The sequence below is a fragment of the Bos javanicus genome, chromosome 25 (assembly GCF_032452875.1).
Source record: "Bos javanicus breed banteng chromosome 25, ARS-OSU_banteng_1.0, whole genome shotgun sequence".
Taxonomy (NCBI): domain Eukaryota; kingdom Metazoa; phylum Chordata; class Mammalia; order Artiodactyla; family Bovidae; genus Bos; species Bos javanicus.
In genome coordinates, this window is record NC_083892.1 from 15,715,802 (window position 1) to 15,743,385 (window position 27,584).

Genomic DNA, 27,584 nt, shown 5'->3' on the forward strand with positions numbered 1-27,584 from the left:
TAAAGTGTTCAGTGTGCAGATTTGATATAGAGATACATTTCCCCCCACTGAGTTCATTAACACATTGTTCTGGAATTTTTAAGGATAATCAAGTGTCAAGTGTGAGTGCAGTGCTTAGAATTAATGTTCTATAAGTGTTAGCTACTATCGTTGTTATTACTGAGTTTGAGTTTTGCTGGGCTTGCTTGCCCATGATTCCCTGTCTGCCTGTTAAACATGCTCTTTCCTCTGAAGTTTGGGCAGGAAAGCTGCTTTCTTTGTGAAAACCTCCTCTGCTCTCCTTGGACTTGGATTCTTGATGAAACCCTTGGCACACATTCATCGCCACTCTGCCTCCCTTTGCTCTCATCCTGAAACACTGTATGTCCACTCCCACTTCCCTCTCGTGTGTCAGAACCCCAACAACAACAGGAAGCGTGTCTTAAGTCCCCTTCCTCTCCTCTGCCTCCTCCACGCCTGGCAGGGAGTAGGCACCCAGTTAAAGTATGTAGGGTGAATAAACCAGTCATTCTCAACCCTGTCGGACCAGCCCCTCTTCATGCAATAAATCTTTTAAAATAATTCCTTTTATCTGTTGTGAAATGAAATCCATACTTGTTACAACCTACTTATACTCACAGCTCTGAAACAGATCAATACACTGCCTTGATAATAATATAACAAATGTGTTCAAAGTAATTTGAAATAAAAATAATGTGTATTTTGTTCTGTAAATGATCAGGCATAACACCTCCAGACAAGCGCTTCCCAAACTGTAAAGTGCGGACAAACCCCCATGGCATCTTGTTCAAATGCAGATTCAGTGGTCCAGGTGGGAGCCTGAGAACCTCCATTTCTAACAGACTCCCAAGGATGCTGATGTTGCCAGCTGTCAGGCCTCCCTTTGTGTCAAGGGGCTAGAAGACACATGAAAAGATCAGGTGCCGGATGTTGACTCACCAAGAATTACAATTACAAATACAGGTGGAGAACAGGTGTGTTTGTTGGTAACTTACAGGCATAGCTTATGACAGGATTTTAAAAAAATCATGCTAAAATTCTGAATGATGTAAGATCTCCCCTTGAGTTAAAGATAGTTACTTTCCTGGAAAATTCAGTTCTATTAAAAGCACTCAAAAGTACTCTGTCATATGTAAATTTGTATGAGGTTCCTGACCTGCATAATTAAAAACCAGTTGTTCGCCCACATGACAGGTAGAGACATTCAGAAGTCCTGCAGGATGTGGGATTGTTCTTCATTGCTTTGGAAATATGCATTGTTAGGGATCTGGTGTCCCCCGTCGCTCTCTGCCAGGAACATCCCACAGTCTTTGTGGCAACCGAAATGGCAAACATGTTTTCAGAACACCCCTCGAGGGGCAGTCCCACTTCTATGGAAAACCCTGGAATAAAAGGATTCCTTAAGGACTCTTGAGATCTTTGAGGCAAGGCTCTGAAGTTGAGTTCCTTGAGAATCCTGGGTCCTTGGTTTCGAGCAGGCTCACAACGTGCAGTGGGTGAGGGGACCTGCGCCACGTTGGACAAGAGCTGTGATGATCTGTAGAGCAGTCGCCCCTTCTCAATACTGCCAGCCAGTGCTCAGTCCCACACGGTCATTACACGCAGAATCCCAGCCCACTGCTGTCAGGCCTGCTGGTGCTTCAGGAGAGGGTGGAAATCCAAATTTTAAGATGGAATCTCTAGACCTTGAAATGTTGCCTGGGACTATAAACCAAGACATGAGTACCCCATACAAAGCAAACCAACCCCTTGATACAACCATGAAGTCCCAGTTAGGACCTCTGGTTTAAATTTGGGGGGCTTCCCTGGTGGCTCAATGGTAAAGAATCCACCTGCCATTATAGGAGACACAGGTTCCATCCCTGAGTCAGGAAGATCCCCTGGAGAAGGAAATGGCCACCCACTCCAGTATTCTTGCCTGAAAAATCCCATGAACAGAGGAGCCTGGCAGGCTATATAGTCCATGGGGTTGCAAAGAGATGAACACGACTTAGCAACTAAACAACAACAACTTAAATTAGGGATCTTGGGGATCCCTAGTCCCCAAGTGCCAGCATCTTGGGGACTAGCCACTTGCTTGAATGAATGCCCCCTCCTCAGAGTGACCCTGTTTCCAGTGGGGGAGTCTAACCCTCCTCCCACGTCCCCCCTTTGCAGGCACAGTTTCTCCCCATCTCCTCCAGATCCTCCCTGCTCCCTCCAGCACGCCTTTCCTTAGTTAACTTGGGCCCTTTCTGCGGCCATCTCTTTCTCCCTGGCCTAGCTCTCCTGTTCTGTCCACTTGGACTGGTCACTTGGGGCTGTTGTTGTCACACGGGAGCAGGGCTTGAGCCACTGAGGCTGCCAACAGGGGTCTCTGGAGCACATGCCCGTGGAGCCGGGCTTCTCCACCAGGGGTGATTTTTGGCCCCTAGGGTATGTCTGGCAATATCTAGAGACATTTTTGGTTTTCACACGAGTGTTACCGTCATCTAATAGGGAGAGATCACGGGTGCTGCTAAACACTCTAGAATGCACGGGACAGCCTCCACAGAGACATGACCTGCCCCCAGATGTCCCTAACGTCACAGTTGAGAAAGTCCGTCTTGGAGAAATCCAGAAGGCTTTGTTACTGAAGCTAGACTGGGTTGTTCATTGTGATTGTCACACCCTCCTGGTGGGGCTAGAAGGACATTCTGGGTCCAGTCTGGACTCCTGTGCTGGCCCCAAGGACACAGCAATATGGAGTTGAGGTCCAGGCCACATGGCCTTGGGCAGTGTCAGGGATAAACAGGCCGTAAGGACAGATATCAACGGGTGAGATCTTGTTGCACTAGGGGAACGGGTCCAGTGTGAACCGAACGCCACTGAGACTTGTACAGAGAGACTGGTCTCTTAAAGGGAGCGTGAGGGCATAGTGAGGGGGTGAGCAGGGCTTGAGCAGAGTCAGGGCAGTGAGAAAGGACAGAAAGCAGGAAGGGGGTGGGGGGCCCTGTCCCCATGAAACTCATCTGGGTTTGCCAGCTGGCGCTTCTCCAAGCTAGTCCTCTCCTTTGCATAGGGGCTGGAAGGGACGCTGGGGCCCCGTCTTAGGGGGTTAGCTGGAGCAAACTCGATTCTGTTGGCAGCCTTCTGTTTTCTCAGGCAGGCGCTAGAAGGGGACTAGAATCATCCAAGGGCTGTGTCCTTGAGCTGTCAGAAATGATGTTAGTGTTTTCTCCAGTCTTTACAGGCCAAGGTTGAGGCCATGTTGAGAAGGGGCTCAGAGGGGCTTGGCTAGAGTTTGGTCAAAGGGAGCAGCTTTGCCAGCAGGTCAGTCTTCCTCCCAGAGGGTGTCCTGGGGCTTTAGGGTTCTGCCTCTTTCTATAAAACTATTTATCATCACTCCATTTCCAGTTGACCTAGATTTCCACCCGTGTGTGTATTTATCGTGTATGCAAGTAAAATAAAAACCCACAGGCCTGCTGTATAGAGAAAAACCCAACATAAAAAGGTCCTCAACTTTTATTTCCTCCATGAGTAGGTATTTCGGATGATAAGTCTGTATTATGTCAGCAATTCTCAAACTTGTTGGTCTCCATGGACCTCCTTCTATTTTCAAATATTGTTTCGGACCCCCAAGGAGCTTTTCTTTATGTAGGTTATATCTATCAATTATTTGTTATATGTTGAAATTTAAACTAGGGCATTCTCAACATTGGTTATTTATTGATTTACTTAACATAATCATAACTCATTACGTGTCTGTATAAGTAAAACCTTTTATGAAAAATACGTGTGTTTTACACAACCAAAACAAATTTCATGAGAAGAGATTGTTCTGCATTTTTGCAAATCTTTGTAATATCTGGCTTAATAGAAGACAGCTGGATTCTCACATTTGTTTCTGCTTTCAATCTGTTGCGATTTCACACATCATGGATCCTCTGCAAAACTCCACTGTGTGCTTTTGTGAAAGATGAGTGAATAACGGAAAATAACGTCTTCAAATTATGATGAAAGTAGTGACCTTAAAGATCACCTGAAAGGGTTCCCCCAGGGGTTCCCAGAGCACACTTTGAGAACCGCTTCATTAGATCATCACTATAAGCATTAATTCCAATTTAATCCATTGTAGCTAACATTTATTCAGGTCTAGGCTTTATCCTGAGTGCTGTACACATGTTAACTCTCTGAACTCTCGTAAAAGTGCCATTAGGCAGGGACTAGTTATTATGCCCATTTACAGAGAGGAAGACTGAGGCTCTCAGTGTTAGATATTGTGCCCTGGGTCACACAGTGAGCAAGTGGCAGAGGCCTGATGGACTTGATTGCACTTCACCTCCCCACCCTGCCCTTCCAAATGGCTTAAGTCTACTCACTGGGTGATGGGGCACCGGCTAAAAATGTCACCTGGGTGCTGAGTATGTATAAGCCTCATGCTAAGTGTTCTGTTGTTCACTAGAATTAAATATAGGTGTGCCCTATTTAATCTCTCCCTCACCTTTGCAAAGTAGGTCTTCCGACCCCTTCTGTTTTGGTAGATGAGAAAATTGAGGCCCTGAGAGGCTAAGCTCCTTTCCCCGTATCTCAGAGTTAAGGGGCAGAGGCTGGATTCCAAGTCAAGCCAGTGCTACCCATGCAGCTCCCTCCCTCCTCACCCAAAGCTGCGCATCCCGTTAACATGACTAAATCTGCTAAATTACACCAGGCTTATTATTGAGGGTTTTATTAAAGCCTGGCCTGCCTGTGCCCAGCGAGGCCCCCGAGTTTCTAAGTGCTGGCCAGCCCTGCCACTCTTTGTGCATACAAATGAGCCTGTGAGGGGCCTCTGTGAGGTCTGTTTGCATTGGCAGCTGGGGTAATTGCATGTCCTAATTGGGTGCAGCTATGCACACTGCGACTGCCCTGGCACAGCCGTCCTTTTGGAAGCAGGTGCAGGCTTCTCCCCCAAGTGTCCCTCTCAATGGCCCTGGTCACCTTGGTGATGGGAATGAAGCCTCAGACACTGAGTTCACCAGCGAACAACTACTCAGCTGGCCGTGCGTCCACACACCATGAAAGGAAGCCATAAGCGGGTGGTGATGAGTGAGCAGGTGGGATGGGCGCCCTCACGCCTGCACGGTGCACCTGGCCGGGGCTCCCCTCTGGCACCCTCCCTGGTCCTCAGACCTGCCGAGAGGCGGGCAGCATCGGTGGGTGTGGCCTCTAGACCTCAACTGCCTGGGTTCCAATCCTGGCTCCTCCACTTCCTAGAGCTGGATTTAGTCCCTTAACTTCTCTGAACCTCCGTACTCCCATCCAAAACATGGGAAGAATAACAGCATTTCTTTCATAGGATCCTCATGAGAATCAGATGAGTGAGTCGGTACAGAAGGGTTGGAAACAAAGCCTGGGGCAGAGTCAGCACTGTGCACGTATTTTCTAACGGGAGCATGTTTCGTTAGCACCTTGCGTGTGTCAGTCACTGTGCTTCATCGGTTCTCAGCTATGGGGAGGGAGGTGCCAGCCTGGGATGGATGAGGAATTTGGAGATGAAATCGTCTATCCCAGGTCAAAGAGCTACTGGAGAAGACGATCACAGGATGATGCAGGGAGGAGACCACACACTTAGGAGCACCCATCTACCCCTCCATCCCTGGTCTCTTAAAATCCATCTGCTATTCCTCAACGATTTGAAATTGCAGAACTTTGTTAGTCAATGGTATTGCTTAATGGTCGACTCAGAGAATGTTCAGCAGCATCGCACAGGACCTTTTATCTTATAGATGAAAAAATCTGACAATCGCTAAAGCAAGACAGATCCCTGGGTCTCCTCCTTTCCTGTTTGGTGTCCTTTCTACACAAAAATAAGAGCAAAGGTTTATCAATGAGTGGAGTATTTAGAACCCACCTCCACTCCGAAACAGGACTGGGGTGTGGTGGGGGGGATTCAATTGATCAAGCAAGGAAAAATCCATCCTGAAGTCTGAACCATAGAGAACTAGGAAGGACAGAAGCAGATCCAGGTGTCTCCAGCACAGCAGCCTGGGTCACGTAACCCACCTCTCGAAGCCATCTTGTGCTTGGCATATTTCTACCTGATTGAAATTGGCTCTAAACATGCCCAAGGTTGAATGGGAGTGGAGGACATTATTGCATTTAATTATTTCTCCAGAATAAAAATGGATTCTAGCAGCAGCTTAGAAGTAAGGCAACAGCAGAGCAATTAAGAGTTTTGGAGCTCGCATGTGAACATTTGAATGTGCAATCATTGTAATAAGTACATTAAAATAAAATAAGTCAAAGGGTTGCATTTACATAAATAACCCAAGGTGAGAGTGTTGGATTGCTTAAGAATAAAAGGGACACAGCTAGGAGATCATCATAAAGAAATAATAATCGATCTGTCATCCAGGTGGAGACCATAATGGGTGAGACAGTGGAGGTCCAGTGTTAATTGGTGGGGAAGCGTCTTTGCTTTTTCTTCTTCCTGCTTTGGGTGTGGCAGACACATTCCAGAAGTTTTATATACATTCATCATCACCAAACCCCCATGAGGCCTTATTTTCGAATCCCTATTTTCCATATGAGGAAACTGAGGCATGCAGAGCTTGGATCACATCATTTCCAGCATCACTTTCATTTCTTGGTGAGGTTACTTCACTTCCCTGTGCTGTAGTCTCCTCCCCTTCATTAGGACTCATGCTGCGGCTTCCCTGGGTGCTCGAGGGGATTAGGGACACAAAGTGCATGAAGGGCCAGAGTTTAAGGGGACATGGGTGCTAAAGGTATGATGATTATCTCACATGTGTTTTCCTGGAAACCTCCCACAGTTGGTTTGTACAGGGAAGGGAACCTGGGCTTGGATGTCTGGATCTTGATTCTCCAAGGGAAGGAGAGAAAAACTGAGGCCATTAGCCTCTTGGCGAGCAGGTGAAGAGTTAAGGGGAAAGTGAGTGATATTTCTCCAAGGTATAGAAGGGTTGAGGGATAAATGGATAGAGCAAATGTAGTGTATTCATACAATGGGATATTATTCAGTCGAGAAAAAGAAGGAAATCCTGCCATATGTGACAACATGGATGAACCTCAAGGATGCTGGTATGAAAGAGGGATGAAAGTGAAAGTCACTCAGTCATGTCCCTATGGACTATATAGCCCAGCAGGCTCCTCTGTCCATGGAATTCTCCAGGCAAGAATTCTGGAGTGGGTAGCCATTCACTTCTCCAGGGGAACTTTCTGACCTAGGGATCGAACTCGGGTCTTCTGCATTGCAGGGGGATTATTTATCATCTGAGCTACCAGGGAAGCCCAGAGGATGTTAATACTGAGTGCAATAAGCTGGACACAGAAAGACAAATGCTGCTTGATCCACTTACATGAGAACCTAAAATAGCCAAATTCAAGACTTTCCTGGTGGTCCAGTGGTTAAGACTCTGTGCTTCCAGATCAGAGGGTGAAGATTCAATCCCTGGTTGGGGAACTAAGTAAGATCTCATATGCTATGTGGCATGCCCCCTCCCCTGCCCCAAAAGAGTTTGCCTTCGATTTTAAATAAATAAATAAAACAATCAAACTCAGAGAATCAGAGACTAGGATGGTGGTGGCCAGTGGCTGGGGGAGGGGAAAATGAGAAATCTCTAATCAACGGGCATAAAGTCTTGGTGGTGTAGGGTGAATACATTCAAGAGATCTGCTGTACAGCCTTGTGTCTGTAGGTAGCAAGACTGTATGGGGCATTTAAAACGTTTGCCAAGAGGGTAGATCTCCTGTTACGTGTTCTCACCACAGTAAAATAAAGTGTACAAAAAAGAAGAAAGAAAACTGCTGGGGGAAGGTGTTGGAGAACTCATCAACTGCTGTAGAAAACAGCTCTGACTCAGAGTGACCGAGATCTTAGGCTCCTGAGCGATGCCTGATTCTCACTGACTATGCCTCAGTGACTTTTCTGGAAGCTATCGAATACCTACCTGTGAGCTCTTCGTGCCAGAAGAGAAAATATTTCCCTTTCCTCTTACACTCAAATCTTTTGGTTTCCCTTGACAGCTGAGTAGCACCTGGGGCCAGGGGGAAGGCCATGGGGTCACGCAGAGCTGACAGTCCCTGTTGTGTGGGTGTCTCTGAGTGGACAACCCTTATTAATCTCGAGTCCTATTAGAACTGCTGCTGGCCCCTGGTCCTGATGTCACAAATTAACCAGAGGAACCAGCCGTTTTCTGATGGTCAGATTAGCTTCATTGATTGCAGCGTTTCCTGTGTCTGGTGTTACTTAGAGAAGTTCTGCCAGAAAGTGGTCGAGAATGTGAGCTTTTGAAATTTTGATGGAGGTTTTCTGCTCAGGGGATAAACTGGTGATTGTCAGTTAATGAGGAAAGAGACCAACCCAGGAACTGTACTTAGGACTTTTTTGATGAGAGTGGATACATGTGGCTGTGGGGGTTTCTGCTCACTCTCTACCTTCTTGTTAACTTCTAGAAAATGGGCTTAGGGACAGAATTTAAACTCATGTTCTTGGACAGCAAGTGTCATCAAACTGATTTTTTGGCTGTTAGAGGCAAAAAGCAATATGAAATTGGGTCTTGTATCTGAGGTCAGCTAAGAGGAAGAAAGCAGATAGTTGTCTTCTGTATTAATCAGGATGAGTTAGACTGTGCTGCAGTAACGAAGATCCCCAAACCTCAGGGACAGAAATCCGCAGAGGTTTACTCTGCCCATGGAGGGTTGGTGGAGTTGCAGGGCCTTTACCATCAGGAGTGTGGCTGGATGCTACCAGGGAAGAAGGGACAAGGCAAAATGTGCCTGGCCCCAGTCACTTGTCTTGGCCACCGCAAGTTGCTTGGCTGTGTCTCATTTGCAGGGGATGGGAAGTGCAATTGTATCGTGTGCCTAGAAGGAAGAGAACTGGAATATTTGTCAAGAGCTTTATTGAATACCATCCCCCCATCCAGTCCATTCCAACCTAGGCTAATGTATGCAAAGAGCCCATCCACTCTGTCACAGAGAAGGGGACACTAAATGCTCTGCCCTTGACCTGTCAGCTGAACAGAAGAGGCACAAAACTACCACAAGTTTTAGAATTAGACAAGTGCAAAGTCACAGCCTTCCCTAAATGACGTCAGACAAATCATTGAATATCCCCAAGCTTTTTTCCCCTCTTTTGTAAGATGAGGGAATGGTAGTATCTGCCTCTGTTACTTCAGAATTTACTTCTGAAGGTTAAATGATTTATCACATGGATAGGCTTAGCACACTGCCTGGCACCTGATAACATGCCCAAATGGGTGGAAGCAACAAGCAAGCCTTGGCTCCTCTTTCTGTAAAATAGTGAGGGGATACCCCTTAGGGGGCGATTTTCAGCATGCAGTAAGTAATACCTGTGAATCAGCAGCATATGGTGACTGGCTCACAGGGACAGCTCAGAGAATTCATCTGAGAGGCTGCTTGGGATTTTTCAAGGGTCTCTGGACAGAAAGAAGGAAAAGAGGAATAGCAGTGAAGTTTGTTTAGGTTTCAACAACAGAGGCATGGCCCTCACTTGAGGGGGATTTCTTACAAGATGCATGCGGGAGGTAAGAAAAGCCGGAAATAGGTGTTAGAACCGGAATTTCCCCTTTACAGACCAGCATGTAAGGTCGGCTCCCATGGATGACCAGCAGCTTCTCTGTGACAGAACACAGGCTGCACTGTCTCTCGGCGTCTCCTTATTTCAGTCTTTCTATCCATTGCCTCCAGCCGCTGCCACCCGGGTGCTCTACGGCCCCTCCTTACTGTCCTCTCCCTCTTCTGTGACTTCCTGACACCTGATGGCCACTGGCCAGCCTAGAGACGGCTCTTTGGAGATGACATGCCTGTCCCAGATCCATTTAGCTGGGTGAGAGTGGATGGGAGGGGAGTCAGGCTGCTGTGCTTAAGGGGACAGAGTGAGGGGGATCAGAAGGGCTCTGCAGCTCCCTGGAAGTGGCTGGTGGATCTGATGGCCCAGGGCAGAAGTCATCGACCTATCTGGTTTGAATCCCAGCTTCACGACCAACCACCTGGGTCACCTTGATGAGTCACTGATGCCAGTACCTGCAAAATGAGAATAAAAGTAAAATCAACTTACAGAATGGCCACGAGGTATCTTAGTGTTGCTTTCATTCCTATGGACTCTGAAATTGGTACTTGATGCTAGGGGAGATGAAACAAAGGTAAGAAGTGAGTAGACACATTGCTGGACCAAACGGGGACATTGGAGACAAGGGCAAGCAAACCAAGCCCAAAGAAGGGGAACCTTCTAAACTCACAATCCTGGAGAACTGGGGTCTGCATAGTGTTTTTTAAAGGGCCAGAGAGAAGTATTTTAAGCTTTGCAGGCCAGATAGTCTCTATGGCAACCACTCACCTCTGCTGTTGTAGCAGGAAAGTGACCATAGACAATCCATAAATGAATAGGCACAGCTGTGTTTCAATAAAACTTTATTTACAAAAACAAATGGCATGGAGGATTTGGCTCAGGGCAGGCAATAGCTTGCAGGACTGCTAAAGGAGGAGATGCACTTAGTGTCAGCTGAACGGCAGCCGCTCCTGGGCACCAGCACCGCTTCCACAGCTCTGTTCCTCCAGCGCCCTCCTTGAGAACCTTCAATGGTCCCATTTAGGAAAATGAATGAGGATGCCTGCCCTCAGGATTGCTACTCATTGCCAGTGCGTTACTATAGCAATGGATTTAAAGAGTCAATTAGCCTCAATTCTCCATGGCCTCTGTGTCCCCTCTGACTGACTGGCTTTGGCCCATGGATTCTCTTTGAGGTTAAGGCCTTCGTAATGGGCTCTAAACAGAAGCACTGTGTTTTGGAAGTGATGAAGGACATTAGTTGACCAGTGCATTTGATCCAAGCTCAAAATGGCCAGGGCCCACATACCGTGGAGAAGCTGAGTTCCAGGTGCCCCTCTTCCTGGAAAGACTCATTGTCTCAAAAATGACTCTTGCCTTTTCTCTTGACCCAACCCATCCTGGATGACTTAATCAGTTCTGCTCCAGATACAAGCATCAAGAGTCAAAGCTCAAACACAAAACTGTCACCAAGTCTTGGATTCATTGTAAGGATTGTCCTGTAAAGGACACATTCCTGCCGAGATAGCTGGTGATGTCTCCCCTCCAGAATTAACTGTGGCATGGTCTCATTCCTCTTATGGGCATAGATCTAGGAGCATGTCTTAAAGGCAATGGAAAGTAAATACTATCCTACCAATATTTTCTCCCCTTATAGCTTTATTATGGCTTTGCTAACCATTAACCATCACAGCGCTCTCTGCTGGAATTTAAACAGGAAACTCAAAACAAACTGTCTCAATTCCAGTAGCAGAAACACTCAAGGAGACTTACATGAAAAGGGAGTGTGGTTAATAACAAGCATTGAGGATCATAGTCCAAGCATGTTAGAGGTTGCAAAAGTTTTATTTTCTAGTTGAAATGTCTTGTATTTCCAGGTTGAGAAACTGAGTTCAAAGAGAAAGATCTAACATGAAGTCTAAGGTGAAGCTCATAGCAAAGGCAGGGCGTGTGACACCAGGGCTCAAACCTCCAAACCTACCTGCCCCATCCTCCAGAGCCCACCTGCTTAGCTTGATGGCTCAGTCAAGATTCTCTTCTGTGTTTTGTCCCTGTCTTCTTTAGGACGGCTACTTCTCTCACCGGCCGAAAGAGAAAGTGCGGACAGACAGCAACAATGAGAACTCAGTGCCCAAGGATTTTGAAAACGTGGACAACAGCAACTTTGCACCCAGAACTCAAAAGCAGAAGCACCAGCCCGAGCTGACGAAGAAGCCCCCTAGAGGACAGAAGGAGCTTCTGAAGAGGAAGCGGGAGCAGGAGGAGAAAGGGAGGGGGCGTCCGTCCCTGGGAAAAGGTCCCAACGAGGTGCTGCCTCCCGGCGAGAGGGTCGCGGTGAACGGCAGCCGCGGCAAGGACGCCCCCCGACCGCCCCACGCTCGCAAGAGCGGGGGCAACTCCCCCGAGGCCAAGCCTGACCAGCCCCTCAGGTGTGATATCTCGGGCAAGGAGGCCATCTCCGCACTGTCCCGCTCCAAGTCCAAGCACTGCCGCCAGGAGATCGGGGAGACCTACTGCCGCCACAAGCTGGGGCTGCTGATGCCCGAGAAGGTGACTCGGCTCTGCCCCCTCGAAGGTAAGCCCCAGCCCCGCTCTGCTCACGTCTGCAGACCTTCTCCGAGCGACTGCCCTATTTTTCAAACCCCAAATCAAGACACGAGGTCATTTGTTTTGGACTTTCCTGTGAATTCCAAAATCTTGGGTGGGAAGTTTCCCCACATCAAATTACCTTTTGTTGCAGCGTTAACCAGGTGCCTTTGGGACAAAGGATAAAATGCAGTGCAGTCAGGGCTAATGTGGAAGGTGTAGGTGGCGATGGTATTGATACGGATTGTTTTCTCTCTCAGCAGAATATGGGGATTAAAATTGACATGAATATTACTGTAATTGAATAGGATCTGAAAGGATCTATTGGTTGCATTGACATTGGGGGCTCTGAAAAAACATCTTTCTCATTTTCCTCCATCTACAATTTCTTCCTTCCTTATTTCCTTCCCTCTTCTGCCCCCCACTCCCCACCAGCCTCCCTCCTGCCCCACACTGGGCCCCCTTCTCCATGCTGATGATAAATCAGACCTCTTGCTGCCATGCGGTACGAGGTCAGAGCTGTAAGAGTGACATTCATAAGTGCAGGTGAGGGTCCTCAGAAATGGGACTGGGGGGATGGCTCTGCATAGGTGAAGTATTACAGTGTGTGTATCTCTGCATCTCGCCTCTCACCACTGACACGTGTTCCTTGCTGGTTCATTTCACCTTTTCCGGTGCCTGCAGAAGGGGAGTAATAACAGGTACTGAGCGCTCGCTGTGTCCTGGGCACAGCACAGGCAATTTGCATTCAATCAGCTCGTCTCATCTGTGGCCCAGTGAGGTTGGCACTGTTATCAGGAGCATATCATTTTTCATTTGAGTGACATAAAATAACTTCCCCAGGTCTTACGGCTTGTAGGAGGCCTCACAAGCCTACAGGTGGAGACATCCTGAGACAGAGATCCACCGTCCTGGGTGAGGTTGTATTTTCTCAAGATCAAAAATAAATAAATAAATAAATACACATTATGGCAGAAAATTTCAAACCCACCTTGGACAAGGGAGACCCTTCATGTTCCCACCATCCAGCTACAGGTAACACGTGGGGGTCAGTGCTCTTTCACCCACATCCACATGTCCGTCCCACCTCCCGTGGCCACACACACAAGCTCACTGCAGGTCAGCAGATATTCTTTTTCTTATAGAAGACCTTACATCCCAAATAGTTTGTGAATTAGTCCGCCCCATGGCTTTTCCATGCAGACGGCGTCCAAAAGGCTTCTCTAAAAAGAAGAGAGCGCCGATATCACTGGGAGCAAACAGAGAGCAATGCATTGGAAATGGAGTGATGTGTGTTCTAGTTCAAGTTTCCCCAGGAACTCACAGGGAAAGTGCCTTTGGCTCTCTGGTTCCAGCTTCCTTATCTGTTCAGGGAGCACCCTGTATTAAGTACTCGAAGGGTCTTCCCACTCAGCCCTCCCTGGGGGTCCACTTACTATTTGCTCTTGGTCATCCCTTGTTCTCATTGGCCACAGTCAATGCCAGGGGTACTCCGCTGTCCCTCACTAAGCAACCAAGGTTTCCAAATATTAATACCTCCTTGTTGCTTCTAAATTCAAATACCAACGAATGCTCATTGTGTGGAGGATACATGGGGAGACCTGGGTGGGGCAGGGGTCCATGAGTGGAAGAGAAGCTGGCCCACGAGGTGCTAGGTCTATCTTGGTGTCCAGACAGAAGATCAGAGCCTCAAGAAAGCCGACTGCAGAGCTGGGCTGGGTGGCAGGGTGGGAGAAGAGGGCTCTCAGTTCCCCAAGCGTCAGAGAATTTGGAGGCCAGGCAAGTAGATGCCCAATGTCTCATCAATCCCGTATCCCTCTTGATGCAGGAGGTGCGAGGTGAGAACGGCTCCCAGGGAAAAGGGGACTGGGTCACCTCTAGAGAAATCCTGATTCCATCTCTCCACTGGACAGATAAGAAACAAGGCCCAGAGAGGAGGAGGCTTACAGTCAAGGTCACCCAAACAGAGGCTGAAATTGAGCTGAAATTCAGCTCCTCATCCCTCACACGTGCTTCTCTGTTGACCCCTGGTCACAGGATGGAGGGTATGGATCAGGTCAGGGGTGGCCATGTGGGTGAGTGGGTAGAGAGGCCTGGAAGGGTCCATGGCAAACCCTTTATGGGACCCCCTCTGGGCGGGGTGCAGTGGGGACAGCTTCAACCCTTACCTCAAATTCATCTGTATTTTAAAGTGTTCAGATGGAAATGTGTATCTCCACTATACTCTCCAATAGAAAGGTTTAAAAAGAAAAGGTTCATGTCTCCCTTGCACAGGGACTCTTGTCTAAGCAGTCCCAGGGTTCCCATTATGTTGTTGACTTGGCAGATAGTGGTACAGATGTTTAAATTAATAAGCAGAGATGTTTCCAAAATCTTTTCCTTACCTAGCACGTGGCCTGGCAGAGGCCTGAGCTGCCTGTCTTTCCTTGGGAATAGCAGGGGGCACTCGCTGGGTACCAAGGGTTGTCACACTTTTTCTATAAAGGGCCAGAGAGTAAATATTTGAAGCTTCGTGAGCCTTGCAGTCTCCATCACAACATCTCAACTCTGTTGTTGTATCACAAAAGCAGCTGGGACAATACATACACAAGTGCACTTGGTTATTCCGAAAAAACTCGATTTACAAAAGCAGGTGGTGGGTAAGATGTGGCCCATGGGGCCATGGTTTGCTGATCCCTGCTAGGTACCAAGTCCGTGTGGTAGTACCTCCAACACTTGCCTTCCGCCCCATTGAATCCTCATACCAGCCCTGTGAGGTCAGTCTCTTTATCAACCCATTTGATGGGTGAGGAAATGGAGGCTCAAAGAGGTTTAGTCCGTGGGCAGAGGGGCACAACTAACAGGCGGTGGGGCTGGTGTTAGTTCCCAGGCGCCAGAGCCCACAAGCACCCCAGATCCTTCCCCTCCTCAGGAGGCAGGCAGTTTGACCGTAGTCTACATTCTCAGACCTCGGGGATGTCTGAACCTGCTGGCTGTGTCTCTCCGCCGTCTGTAGTTGGAGGAGAAGGACCTCCTCCCAGCACGTTTGTAGGGAGCAAGAGGGCTGTTGTGGCCAGTGGAGGAAGGGGTCCCCACACCTATCGGGGTCCCTCTGAGACACCCCCAGTGAGGCTGTGCAGCACAGGGCATCCCCCGTGGTCTCAGCTGCATCGGCCAAGGTGTCACACCCTTTGGGGGCCTGGGAGCTGGTTGATAAGATTGGCGTGTAAGGGCCTTGGCACACCCAGCCCCAACAGGGACTTCATTCACTGCACCGCAGCCTCCCCCTTTTGCAATAAATTTACTGTGAATAGACTAATTGCAAAATAACCCTAATTGGGTAGTTATCAATGAACAACTTCCCGTGGAACAAAACGACTTACAATTAATAGCATTTAAGCCATAAACTATTCTTCTGCAGAAAGCTAAGATGTAATTACACCCCATACGGAGATGGTGTTCCCTTTTTGGAAACCATGGCACCCGGATTTCCCTCCGCTCAGGAGGGATTTGAGCTCTGGCTCCGTGGTCCTTTTCTGCCCTGTTCAGTGAGGAAGCCAGTGCGGAGGAGAGGGAAGTCAGCATGTGTGTAAACATACGCAGACATACACGTCCACACACAGACGTGGGCACTGTTTGTCAACTTGCCAAGCTCAGCACCATCCAACAGGATGCCGGAAGTTGAATATAATTAAGGAAACAATTCCTCGTGGCTGGAAGTCTGAAAAATTCCGAGACAGGGAATAGGTATTAAATGTCAGCTGGTGTTAAGGGCTGCCGTTGCTACCACCCCCATGCCTCCAGTCCCCGCACCCCAGCAGCGTTCAGGGGAAAAGAAGCGTCTAGAACCCCAGAGTGCTGTGCTCTGTGCGGACACCTTCCTTGCCTTTGTGACCCAACAGCTCCACTCTCTGCCTCCTGGAGGAAGCAGCTGGGATGCTGACACGTTTTCATGAGGAAATGACCAATCTGTAGACCATCCACTCAGAGCCATGAGGAGTGAGATGCGCTGTGTCCCATCAGACCCCAAGCCTGGCCTCAGAGAGACTTATTTCTAATCCCGCAGCGGCCCCTTATTGCTCCCAGAGGCCCCGTGCTCCATGTCAGCAGTCCCTACCCCTCCCATATTCCTGGTCCCAGTGGCCCTGACCCCACTGCCCTCATCTCACCCCTGCAGTTGCCTAGGCCTCCGATTCCTTCCTTGGGCTCCAGAATCTCCAGGGCCTCCAGGCACTCCCAGGAGGATTTCCTCAAGTTTCATGGAAATTGAACCATGTTGTATGGAGGGCCCAGGGTGGCGTGGACTGGAAAAACGGTTTTCCATCCAAAGATCTGCAGACATTGGGTTTTGCATCCTGGTTCTGTCCTTACTAGCTGTGTGACTCTGACTTCCTGTGCCTCAGCTTTCTCATCTGTAAAATGGACACAGATCGTTGTGCCGTGTCCTCATAGGGTTGTTGGCTGAAATGGGATCATGCGTGTGAAATGCCTGGTGCATAGGTACAGAGAATGGGTTTGACTGTCAGCTGCAGCGAGGCAGTGGTGGTGGAATAAGTGAAGAGGGTATTGAAGAGTGGACGGCCTGCTCCGTGGTGACTGCCGCTTGCCCAGCTGCAGTTCTCTCGTTCTGATCTTCAGACAAGGCCCCATGTGCTTCGGTTATTCTCTCATGCTCATCCACGCCACCTCCATTGTTGCCTCTACTGCCCACTACCCCCCATCTGGTGTGGCTCTCACCTCTTCCCTCTCCAGATCTCAGCCTAAATGCCACCTTCTCAGGGAAGCCTTCCTGGACCACACCTTCCCTGGAGAACCCTGGCTACAAGGGACATACCAACCCTGGTGAGGGGCAGACATGCCTTTCCCAGTGAAGACCATTTGACCTGAAAGAGGTATTTTAGGCAGGCAATGCCTCATTATATTCGGAACAATTAAATGTCGGCTTACCTGGTAGCTCAGTTCAGTCGCTCAGTCGTGTCCTACTCTTTGCGACCCCATGAACCACAGCACGCCAGGCCTCTCTGTCCATCACCAACTCCTGGAGTCCACCAAACCCATGTCCATCGAGTCGGTGATGTCATCCAACCAGCTCATCCTCTTGTCATCCCCTTCACCTCCTGCCCTCAATCTTTCCCAGCATCAGGGTCTTTTCAAATGAGTCAGCTCTTTGCAGCAGGTAGCCAAAGTATTGGAGTTTCAGCTTTAGCATCAGTCCTTGCAATGAACACCCAGGACTGATCTCCTTTAGTATGGACTGGTTGGATCTCCTTACAGTCCAAGGGACTCTCAAGAGTCTTCTCAACACCACAGTTCAAAAGCATCAAATCTTCAGTGCTCAGCTTTCTTTATAGTCCAACTCTCACATCCATACATGACCACCAGAAAAACCATAGCCTTAACTAGACGGACCTTTGTTGGCAAAGTAATGTCTCTGCTTTTGAATATGCTGTCTAGGTTGGTCATAACTTTTCTTCCAAGGAATAAGCATCTTTTAATTTCATAGCTCAGCTGGTAAAAAAAAATCTGCCTGCAAAGCAGGAGGCCCCAGTTCAATTCCTGGGTTGGGAAGTTCCCCTGAGGAGGGATAGGCTACCCACTCCAGTATTCTTGGGCTTCCCTGGTGGCTCAGCTGATAAAGAAGCTGCCTGCAATTCAGGAGACCTGGGTTTGATCCCTGGGTTGGGAATATCCCCTAGAGAAGGGAAAGGCTACCCACTCCAGTACTCTGGCCTGGAGAATTCTATGGACTGTATAGTCTACAGGGTCACAGAGTCAGACACGACTGAATGACATTCACTTTTCACTTTCAAATGTTGAGATGCTGTCTCCAATAGCTCTCATGGGCCACCAGCCTCCTTCTACCTTGAGTTAAAATGCCTCAAAGAGAAAAAAAGAAAACATTTCAAGAGAGGCCCCACCCGTTACCCCAGTTCCTCTGGCACCTCCTCACCCTTTGCTCTACCAGGTAAAGCCAGTGTCCAGGTGAAGAATGAGAAATAAAAACAGAAGTTCCAGGGAAAGCAGTCACTGGGAGCGGCTTGGGCTTTACGGGGACTCTGGACCCAAGTGGCTGATGGTTCTCTGATGAGTGATGAGTGAGGACTCTCTCTTTTGAGTCAGCCGACCAGCTGCAAAGTTACAAGCATGTGTACGTGGCTGGGGCAGCAGCTCCAGTATTGGGGTGAGGATGGACAGGAAGGAGGTTTCTGATGACAAGGCAACTGTCCCTGGATGCAGCAACCCACCTACCCATCAGGCTTTGCAGGACACCAAAGATTCCTGACAAATGTGCTTCTGGCCAGAGGTGGCCAGGGGTGGGGGTGTGGGGAGGCTGTTGTCTGTGACAGAAAGAGACTGGCAGATGGCACCGCCAGCTGCAGTAGGGCTGGCTCCTGGACATCTCCACACCCTGAGGGCAGTGGGGCGACTACACAGTGTGAATAGTGTGGAAGGATGGCTGGCAGCCTGGCAGGGAGGAAAAGGCAGACATGGATGTCAGCTCCACTGCACCAGGGACTTGGGTGGGACTCCTGCCTCAGTGCCCCCATCAGTCAGGCAGGGATAGTGCTGCTGCTGCTGCTGCTGCGTCGCTTCAGTCGTGTCCGACTCTGTGCGACCCCAGAGATGGCAGCCCACCAGGCTTCCCCATCCCTGGGATTCTCCAGGCAAGAACACCGGAGTGGGTTGCCATTTCCTTCTCCAATGCATGAAAGTGAAAAGTGAAATCGCTCAGTCACTCAGTTGTGTCCAACTCTCAGCGACCCCATGGACTGCAGCCCACCAGTCTCCTCCATCCATGGGGTTTTCCAGGCAAGAGTACTGGAGTGGGTTGCCATTGCTTTCTCCTAAGGATCTTGGCTGCATTGCTCAGATGAGACAAGGAGGGAACAGCCACAGACAGCTCATGGACAGCAGTGGCATGATGAAGTCAGATAACCCTCCTGCAGCCCGGCCAACTGGATGAGGCCAACTTGCCAAAAGGCAAGGCTTATAGAGGACCCATTTTCATCTTCTGCTGAGGAGGGTGCAAACCCAGTAACAAGGAGGGTTCCAGTCACAGTTCATTGTGGTTGAAAGAAAATCCCAAAGGTCTTCCTTGGGCTTTTAAGGAAAGGGTGGGACTCTGACCATGATGAGTCTAGAAAAAAATCATCGAACCCCATTCACTGGACACCTGGTAAGTGCCAGGTGACGTCCCAGCCCAGTGCTCCCCAAATGTGTTCTGTGAAAGGCTAGATAGTAAGTATGGGCCTTGCAGCCTGCGTGGTCTCTGTCGCAACTACTCCACTGACAAGAAAGCAGCCGCAAGAAGTACATAAATAAACGACCAGCGTGGCTGTGTTTGTGTTCCAATAAAGCTTTATTTACAGTCAGCAGAATGTGAACTTCACATAATTTTCATGTGTTATGAAAGGTTGTCCATTTGAGACTTTTTTCCGATTATTTAAAAATGTGAAAACTGCTCTTAGCTTGCAGGCCACACCCAAACAGGCAGCAGCAGGCTGCACTTTGCTGACCCTTGCTCTAGGATCCGGAGACAGAACAGTGAACAAAAGCACAGGATGCCTTGTCTCTGCAGGGCATCTGCTCGGGGCACAGGGTCTGCTGACATGAGCTGGAAGGTGGTTCTGGGAGGCGTGCAACCCGATGGCCCCACCTTTGTGGAGCTTCTGCCCTAATAGGAGAGGCCAGAGGTGACTGGTGAACCAGTAGACCTACGATCTCCCACCTGTGTGATGAAAACTCGTAGACCAGCACGGCAGGTGAGAAGACGGGGGTGGGGTGGACACTGTAGGTTAGGTGGCCACAGAAGGCCTCTCCGAGGATCCTTGATGTCAGTGTCACTGGGAAGAGGAGACCGTCCTAGCAAATGGCCTGGCATGTTCTGGAAGCATCCACAAGGTGAGTATGGCTGAAGTTAAGGGAGCAGTGTGGGAAGTCGGAGGAGGAAGCGGTATGGCCAGGCTGCGGCCAGGTGAATTGGTATCAATGAAATGTGAGCTGGAGGAACTGAACAGTTTAAACGTGATCTGATTTTGATATTTTAAAAACTTTATGCTGCTTTTAAATTTTTCGTCTTATTTTATTTTGATAAGAACACTTGACATCAGATCTGCTCTCTGAACCGATTTTAAGTGCCGAGTAGTATCTTTTCACTTATAGGCACAATACTGTAATCGCTCGAACTTACCCGTCTTACTCAGCTGAAACCTTGTACCCACTGAACCTCATTCCCCTTCCCCCACTTCTGGCAGTCACCATTCTGCTCTTTGCTTCTAAGTCTGACTGTTATATATTCCTCATATAAGAAGAATCATTCAGCAGTTATCCTTCTGTGTCTGACTTATTTCACTCAGCATAATGTCCTCCAGACTCATCCATGCTGTTACAAATTGCAGGAGTCCTTTTCTAAAGCTGAGTAATATTCCATTGTGAGTGTATACCAAATTTTTTAATCTTTTTATTTGTCAGTGGTCATTTATGTTGTTTCCACATCTTGGCTTTCATTAAAAACAAAAAAAAGTGCTGCCGTGAACGTGGGCATGCTCGTATCTCTTTGAGATGCTGATTTTAATTCTTTTGGATAAATACCCAATGAGATATCACCTCATACATGTTAGAATGACTGTTATCAAAAAAGCACAATAAGTGTTGGTGAGGATAACAAATTTTCATTTTTGTTCACTGTTGGTGGGAACGTAGAATGGTGCAGGCGCTGTGGAAAATAGCTTGGCGGTTCCTGAAAAAAATTAAAAATAGAACTACCATATGATCCACCAATCCCACTGCGGACCTGATTTAGTTTTAAAGAAGGAGTGGAAACAGGGAAGTCGTGGGAAGGTCCTTGCGGCAGCCCCTGTGAGAGGATATGGTAGAGAGGAAAATACTGTTGGAATTGTCTGATGGACTGGATGGTTGACCACAGTTGGTGGTCTGGGCTCCAGGGGTTTCTTTGGGGCACAAAGACCACTTAAGCCTAACCTTGGGCAAACGTTTATTGAGCTCTGCTGTGTGCCAGGTCATGAGGCAAACAGTCCTCCAAGGCCCCTCATTGGAAGGGGGTTCCCTGTAAACCAATTCAGATTGCCTTCGCCTTCTAAATGGGGCTTCCCTGGTGGCTCAGATGGTAAAGACTCTGCCTGCAGTGCAGGAGACCCAGGTTCGACCCCTGGTTCAGGAAGATCCCCTGGAGAAGGGAATGACAACCCACTCCGGTATTCTTGCCTGGAAAATCCCATGGACAGAGAAACACCGTGGTGTTTTCCCCACTTCCCGTCTTGGAATAGTGAAATTCAGCTGCCAGCCATGAGGCTTTTGAGAAAGCTAAATATGCAGTTATGGGAAATATCATAAATGCGCCCCTGCACCTCCCCTTCCTCCTCCAGGAATGGTCTTCCAGCTGTGTGGCTCTGTCCTTCACTCTGAAACTTGTCTTTAGGGTGTGTTTGTTCCCTAACTGCCATGCCTGAAAGGCAAAGCTGAAAGGTTTAGGCAAGGAAAGAAGATCAAAACAGCAGCTCCTGAAAGAGTGGGATTGATGCCCTTCCTGGCCTCATCCGGGCACACTCATTCAGAAACTTCAGGCATACATTTCCCAAGCCTTTCATAGTGCATTTGAGACAAGGGGATCATGGTTAGATGGATTTCTTTTTCCCCCTTCTCATGTGCTCACAATGACACCTAGAGTCTAGGGGACTGGGAGCTCATTGATTACCCTGTGTTTGTGGACTGCTACTTACAGCAGCTTGGCAGAGACCCCAGCTAATCTGGGGCTTTGCAGGCCAGTAGGAATTTTGTCCTTATCTGAGCAACTTGGGGGAACTGCTAGAGGGATCTGAGCAGGACTGGGGAGTGGGGGTGCTGACCCGATATGTTTAACACAATCCCCTGGCTGTGTGTTGACAGTAGACTGTAGGGGAAGCTGGGAGAGCTGTTGGGAGTTGGCTGGTATATTTCAGGCTGCTAACAAAGGCAGAAGTGAGCAGGTAGATCTGATGTCTGCAGAGCCAACAGCATTTGCTCTTAGAAAGCGCCCCCTACTGTCTACCTGTCTCTGCCTCAGACCCGCCCTCCACATGTCAGAGACTCTGTCTTACTCGTCTGTGAATAGCCACTGCTTGGCACATCACAGGCTGCAGTCTTATCCTCACTGGGTAAGAACACAATACAGTTGTTTCGAGTTTCCATGGCTCAACCTGCCCCTCCCAGGAGCTCTGCAGAGACCTGTGTGCACAGGACGAAGTGATGTGAATGGAATGGTTAGAAGTCCGTGAATGGCACAGCCACCAACTGGGGACTGAGAATGTCCTCAGCTCCCTTTAGCATCTGCTCATTCAGAAGTTATCCAGTGAGCATCTGCCCTGTATGCTGGGCCCCAGATTTGGGGGCTTTGTTTGGGAGGAAAACAGACAGAATCCCCATCCTTGTGGAGTTTGCAGCCTGTTAAACATGAGAGGAGAGACACAGGAGTCCAGGGAGCACAAACATAAGTGCAAGATTGCCACAGCACCACCAATTCTGCGGAGACACGCGGTTGAGGTTTAGTGGGACTGAGATGAAGAGTGGGAGGAGTTAACCAGGAAAAGGGCAGGTGGCGGGGGTGATATTCTCAGACAAGGCTACATCATGTGCAAAGGCCCTGGGGCGGTAGGACTGTGTAGGGAAGTTGAAGAATTAACAAGACCACTAGGGGACCTCTGAGTATGAGGGGTCAATCCCTCATCACCTCAGCAGGGGGGTCAATCCATCATCTTCCCAGCCAGATTTTAATTCCAGTGGATTTAGATGATCTATGTCTTTGTCTTGAGTGAGAAGAATGGAGCAGAGGCATCTGGTAGGCATCTGGTAGCATCAGTTTGGTAGGACCAAATTGAAGTCTCCAGAGAGTCAAGGGAAGATCAACCTCAAAGATGGGCAAGGTTCTGACACACTGGACCTGGGAACAGCTCCCCTCCAGTGAACCATGCTCCGTGTACCTTTGGGCCCTGATACCTTTGAACCCCCACCCCAGCCTGGGCTCGAGTTGCCCACTCCTGGGGGCCTCACCTCCTGCGGCATCTTTGTTTCCCAGGACCTTCAAGCAGCAGAGGGAAACCCTCAACGCCTCCAGTGATGAAGCAGACTCATGCAGGCACTAGGCCCTGGGCAGTCAGTCTGGCTATCGCTGAGCTCAGGCAGGCTTAGGGGAAGGTCTGAACCAGGTTCTCCTGGGAAGCCTAGAGGTCCCCTCTGCCACTGAGCAAGCTGCCAGACCCTCAGACAAGGCACTTGTTTTCTCTGAGCCTCACTTCTTACCTATGAAATGTCTAATGCCCCTCCTGCCTCCTCAGCTTGCTGCCTGAATTACTGTGTTTGAGAATATTTAACTTTTTCCCTCTACTCAGCTGGTGAATATTTACAAGCACCTGTTAAAAGTCAGCAGTAGATTATTATGGTTTGGAAGCCAGCCTCCACAGGGGCATGTGGGCCTGCTTCTCCAGCCGGGCAGTTTATGATGCTTTTCTCAGCTTCCATGTGTCTCACCCAGAACCTGCTCTAGGACCAGGCAGAAAATGGCAAGCCACCAGGACAGTTTCTTTTGCTCTGAGCCATTCCTTCCTTTGGGAGAAGCTGGTGATGTGTTAGCCATTTAGGGCTGGGAAATCAGAGACCTCATACAGAAAAAGAGCCCAGGCATGGCCCTCGTAGTGGCCTGTGGACGACAGTCGGTCCAAGCTTGTCCTTCCTCTTTGCACAAACCAACGAACATGTGCTCAGTCACTAAATCATGTCTGACTCTTGGTGACCCCATGGAGTGTAGCCCGCCAGGCTCCTCTGTCCATGGGATTCTCCAGGCAAGAATACTGGAGTGGGTTGCCATTTCCTTCTCCAAGGGATCTTCCTGACCCAGGGATGGAACCTGCATCTCCTGCATCAAGAGGTAGATTTTTTTTTAACCTTTGAGCCCCCTGACAAAGCAACAAAACCAGCTTGCTTTTTCTCCTCTCATTTGTCAGTTAGAGCTTAGCAGTTCATTTTAACATCACTTCCTTCTGGAAGTCTTCTGGGACTCTCTCCCTACATCTTCATGAGGAACCCAGACTGTGTACCCCCCACATCAGCATACCTGCTCCCCGCTGGAACACACATCACATTATCCTGGAGGGGCCAGAGTCATCTGCAGCCCCCACATAGCCATGAGGCCAAGTCTCACCTGTCTGTGTTCCAGGTTGTATCACCAGACCCTACTAAGCAAAGTGTGTTCACTAACCCATGTTACACATGGGGAAACTGAGGCTTGGTGAGGTCGAGTAGCTTGCCTGGAGTCACCCTTGCGTGACTCCATGTGGGGAGAACTTTACAGCTTTAGATTCAGTTCTGTCCGCCTGACTTCAAAACCCAAGTTTTCAGCCTCTCTGCTCAGCGGTGCCTTTAGTAAACCCACCTTCGAAATGTGTTGAATGACTAATCCAGTTTCTCCAAAGACAAAAGGGAAACGCAGAGGCAATGTTAACACCTAGCTGTTCATTACTCTCCTTCCCTGCAGTTAAAAAGAGCAGGGCGCTGAGGTCTCTGTGCGAACCCATGCTTAAATAATAATGCTTAACTTTGACCTGGGAATTGCTGCATGCCAGGGACTCTCTCGACCTGGGAATTGCTAAATGCCAGGGACTATGTCTTGACCTGGGAATTGCTGAATGCTGGGGACCATGTCCTAAGTGTTTTAGCTGTATGATTTAATAGATCATTTATTCTTCTAACGACTCTGTATTCCAGGAAACTGACATACAGAGAGGGAGGAAACTTACCGGAAATCACACATTTGCTCAGTGGCAGAGCCAGGCTCTGAGCTCAGAGGCTTTGGTGCCAGAGGCGAAATGTTGCTTCTCCTCTCTGCTTCTCTGCCTGCAGCAGTGGCTGCCTTGAAGCTGCAGTTTAACTTCCTCCTGGAGCTCTATCCGTCTGTTGCAAAGAGAGCCATGCAGTCAGATAACTCACCTGGGGCTGCAGGGGAGCTCATCCCACCTGAGACCTTCAGGACTCACCTGCAAAGCTGTGTGAGTGAAAAATAGCCAGCAGCAGTGGCTTTCCATTTTTTTCTGCCGGTTTCTAGTTGCCATGGTATATTTGTGTTAGTGTAAAAATGACAAAGCAATAATTTTTCATTGTATCCTTTAGTCACCCATGAGAGATTGGATTTAGGTCACAATTTATTACCCCATGGAATTGAATCCAATTTTTAACACCATGTCAGCCATTCCGGTATTAGAGCCTTTTAATGGCTGTGAAATTTATACAATGATAAAGTAATTTAAAACATATGTAGGAAGAGCATCAGGCAAATTGATGTATAGAGAACCCCGTGGTAAAAATTGAATAGGAGATAAACATGGAAAATGGTGATTGATTAAAGGACAGTTGAAATAGGGCTCGCTTTGATAAACTCCTAATGGCGAAATTAGTAAATTAATTTATTCCTCGGAATTTCGAGGAGGGTTTATGTTGCCCTAAATCAGAATGGAGGATGAGGCACAAAGTGCAAGTTAATAGCTTACTTCGGAAAAAAAAAAAAAAAATAGCTTACCTCGGAGCGTGGCACGGTTCGACCAGGAAGCCCCGGCTGAGTTAACAGGGAGGCTGCCAGGAGCCCGGCCCTGGTGGTGTTTCCAGCGGCCAGAGTGAAAGGATGGAGAGAATACAGGGTAGCAAGAAGGGAAGCAGAAAATATGTATATATTTTTTTTAATTTTTAAAGCTTGCTCAAATACTACAGAAAACAAGCTTGTTATAATATGTTTTTTCAAGTGGGACCATATGCATCCTCATTATTTCAAAAACCTGGAAAACACAGCAAATACTTGGAAAATCTTTATAAACATGGGACAGGGAACCACAGCAAATACATTTTCAGTTTTGTTTAGATCTTTAAAATCAATACTTGCAAAAATGTTGGTTTTGGAATGGAGGGTTCATAAATGATAAGAATCTGGAGCCTACAAGAATATAGAACCTGGTTTGGGACATGGGAAAATTCAAAAATCATATGCAGTTGATATCTGGTTCTGGAACTTGCTTTTTGCTTTTTTCATTTGAACACGTATCTGGGTCTGAGACCTGAATCCCTCTTAGGAGATGGTTGTTGTTCAGTCGGTAAGTCATGTCCGACTCTTTGTGACCCCACGAACTGCAGCACGCCAGACTTCCCTGTCCTCCACTATCTCCCTGAGTTTGCTCAAACTCAGGTCCATTGAGTCAGTGATACCATCCAACCATCTTATCCTCTGTCACCCCCTTCTCCTCTTGCCCCCATCTTTTCCCAGCATAATGTTTATTTACGCAATCTCTTTTATTGTCTGTTTAATTCTTTGTCATGGCTGACTATGACTCTGGAGTATGGCTTCACTGCAGTTTAACCATTCCCCTACTGATGGGCATTTAGGTTGTTGCCAGGTTTTTGCTTTACTGGGTGGGTCTTTTCTCAACTCTGCCAAAGGTAGTACATAATCTGTACCATTCTAGGTACAGGGGAGTAAAGCTAACTTGCTGCTTATTAGGAGAAGGCGATGGCACCCCACTCCAGTGTTCTTGCCTGGAGAATCCCAGGGACGGCAGAGCCTGGTGGGCTGCCCTCTATGGGGTCGCACAGAGTCGGACACGACTGAAGCAACTTAGCAGCAGCAGCAGCAGCTGCTTATGATGAAAGTCTTAAGACACCAGAGCTTAATTCTCTTGGGGACTGACTGCTCAGAACATCTGAGAAATAGAATTGGCAGGTCCAAAGGCTTCTCTGTTTTCAATTTCAATATATGCCATCAGACTACATGCTATACTAGTTGTGGCAGCCCATTCGATCTGGTGTTAGTCATGTACAGGATGTTGGAAACTTCTAAAACATCCTCATCCTCCTAAAGGGATCTGCTTTCTTCCCAGGAGCCCTAGTCAGGTTTCAGATTACTAAAGACCCTACATCCCAACCTTCTGAGATCCCAGCAAGTCTCTTGTATGCCCCACAGATAGTGGTTTGTACATTGAGCTCCTTAACACATGGGCTCCTGTACCCACCACCCCCACCCCAGAGATGCTGTTCCAGATCTAGAATGGACCTAAGAAATTACATTTCTAATAGACGCTGCAGCTGCTACACACTTGGAGAAGCAAGTGATTCGTCCCCTCCAGTTCTGCCCTTCCTCCCAGTTCCTGGTTCCGGATGGGGCAGTTGGGCCCCCAAGGGACATCTGGCTATATCTGGAAATATTTTTGGTGTCACAACCTGATGGGGGGCTCATGGTGCTACTTGCAGCTGCTAGGTGGCTACCAGGGGTGCCAATAAACCTCCTCCTGTACACAGAACAGCCCCACAATAAATTTCTGTTCCAAAATGTCAATAGTGCCTTGGTTGAGGAGCCCGGCTGTGGTCCTGTTGGGATGGTGTGTCTGAGACAGGAACATCTGCCTCCCTCCGGGGGCCTTCATCTCCTCCGATGACTAGTTCATATTCGGCATGGATG

The 27,584-nt window shown here is 48.5% G+C and overlaps 1 protein-coding gene across 1 annotated transcript in view; it reads left to right on the top strand.

The window, feature by feature from the left end:
• XYLT1 (xylosyltransferase 1) overlaps window positions 1-27,584 on the top strand; it is a 352,172-nt gene that overhangs the window by 181,097 nt on the left and 143,491 nt on the right. Inside the window, exon 3 of the mRNA XM_061401246.1 lies at window positions 11,597-12,107. Coding sequence (XP_061257230.1) covers window positions 11,597-12,107 — 511 coding nt within the window. The remainder of the gene's footprint in view (window positions 1-11,596; window positions 12,108-27,584) is intronic.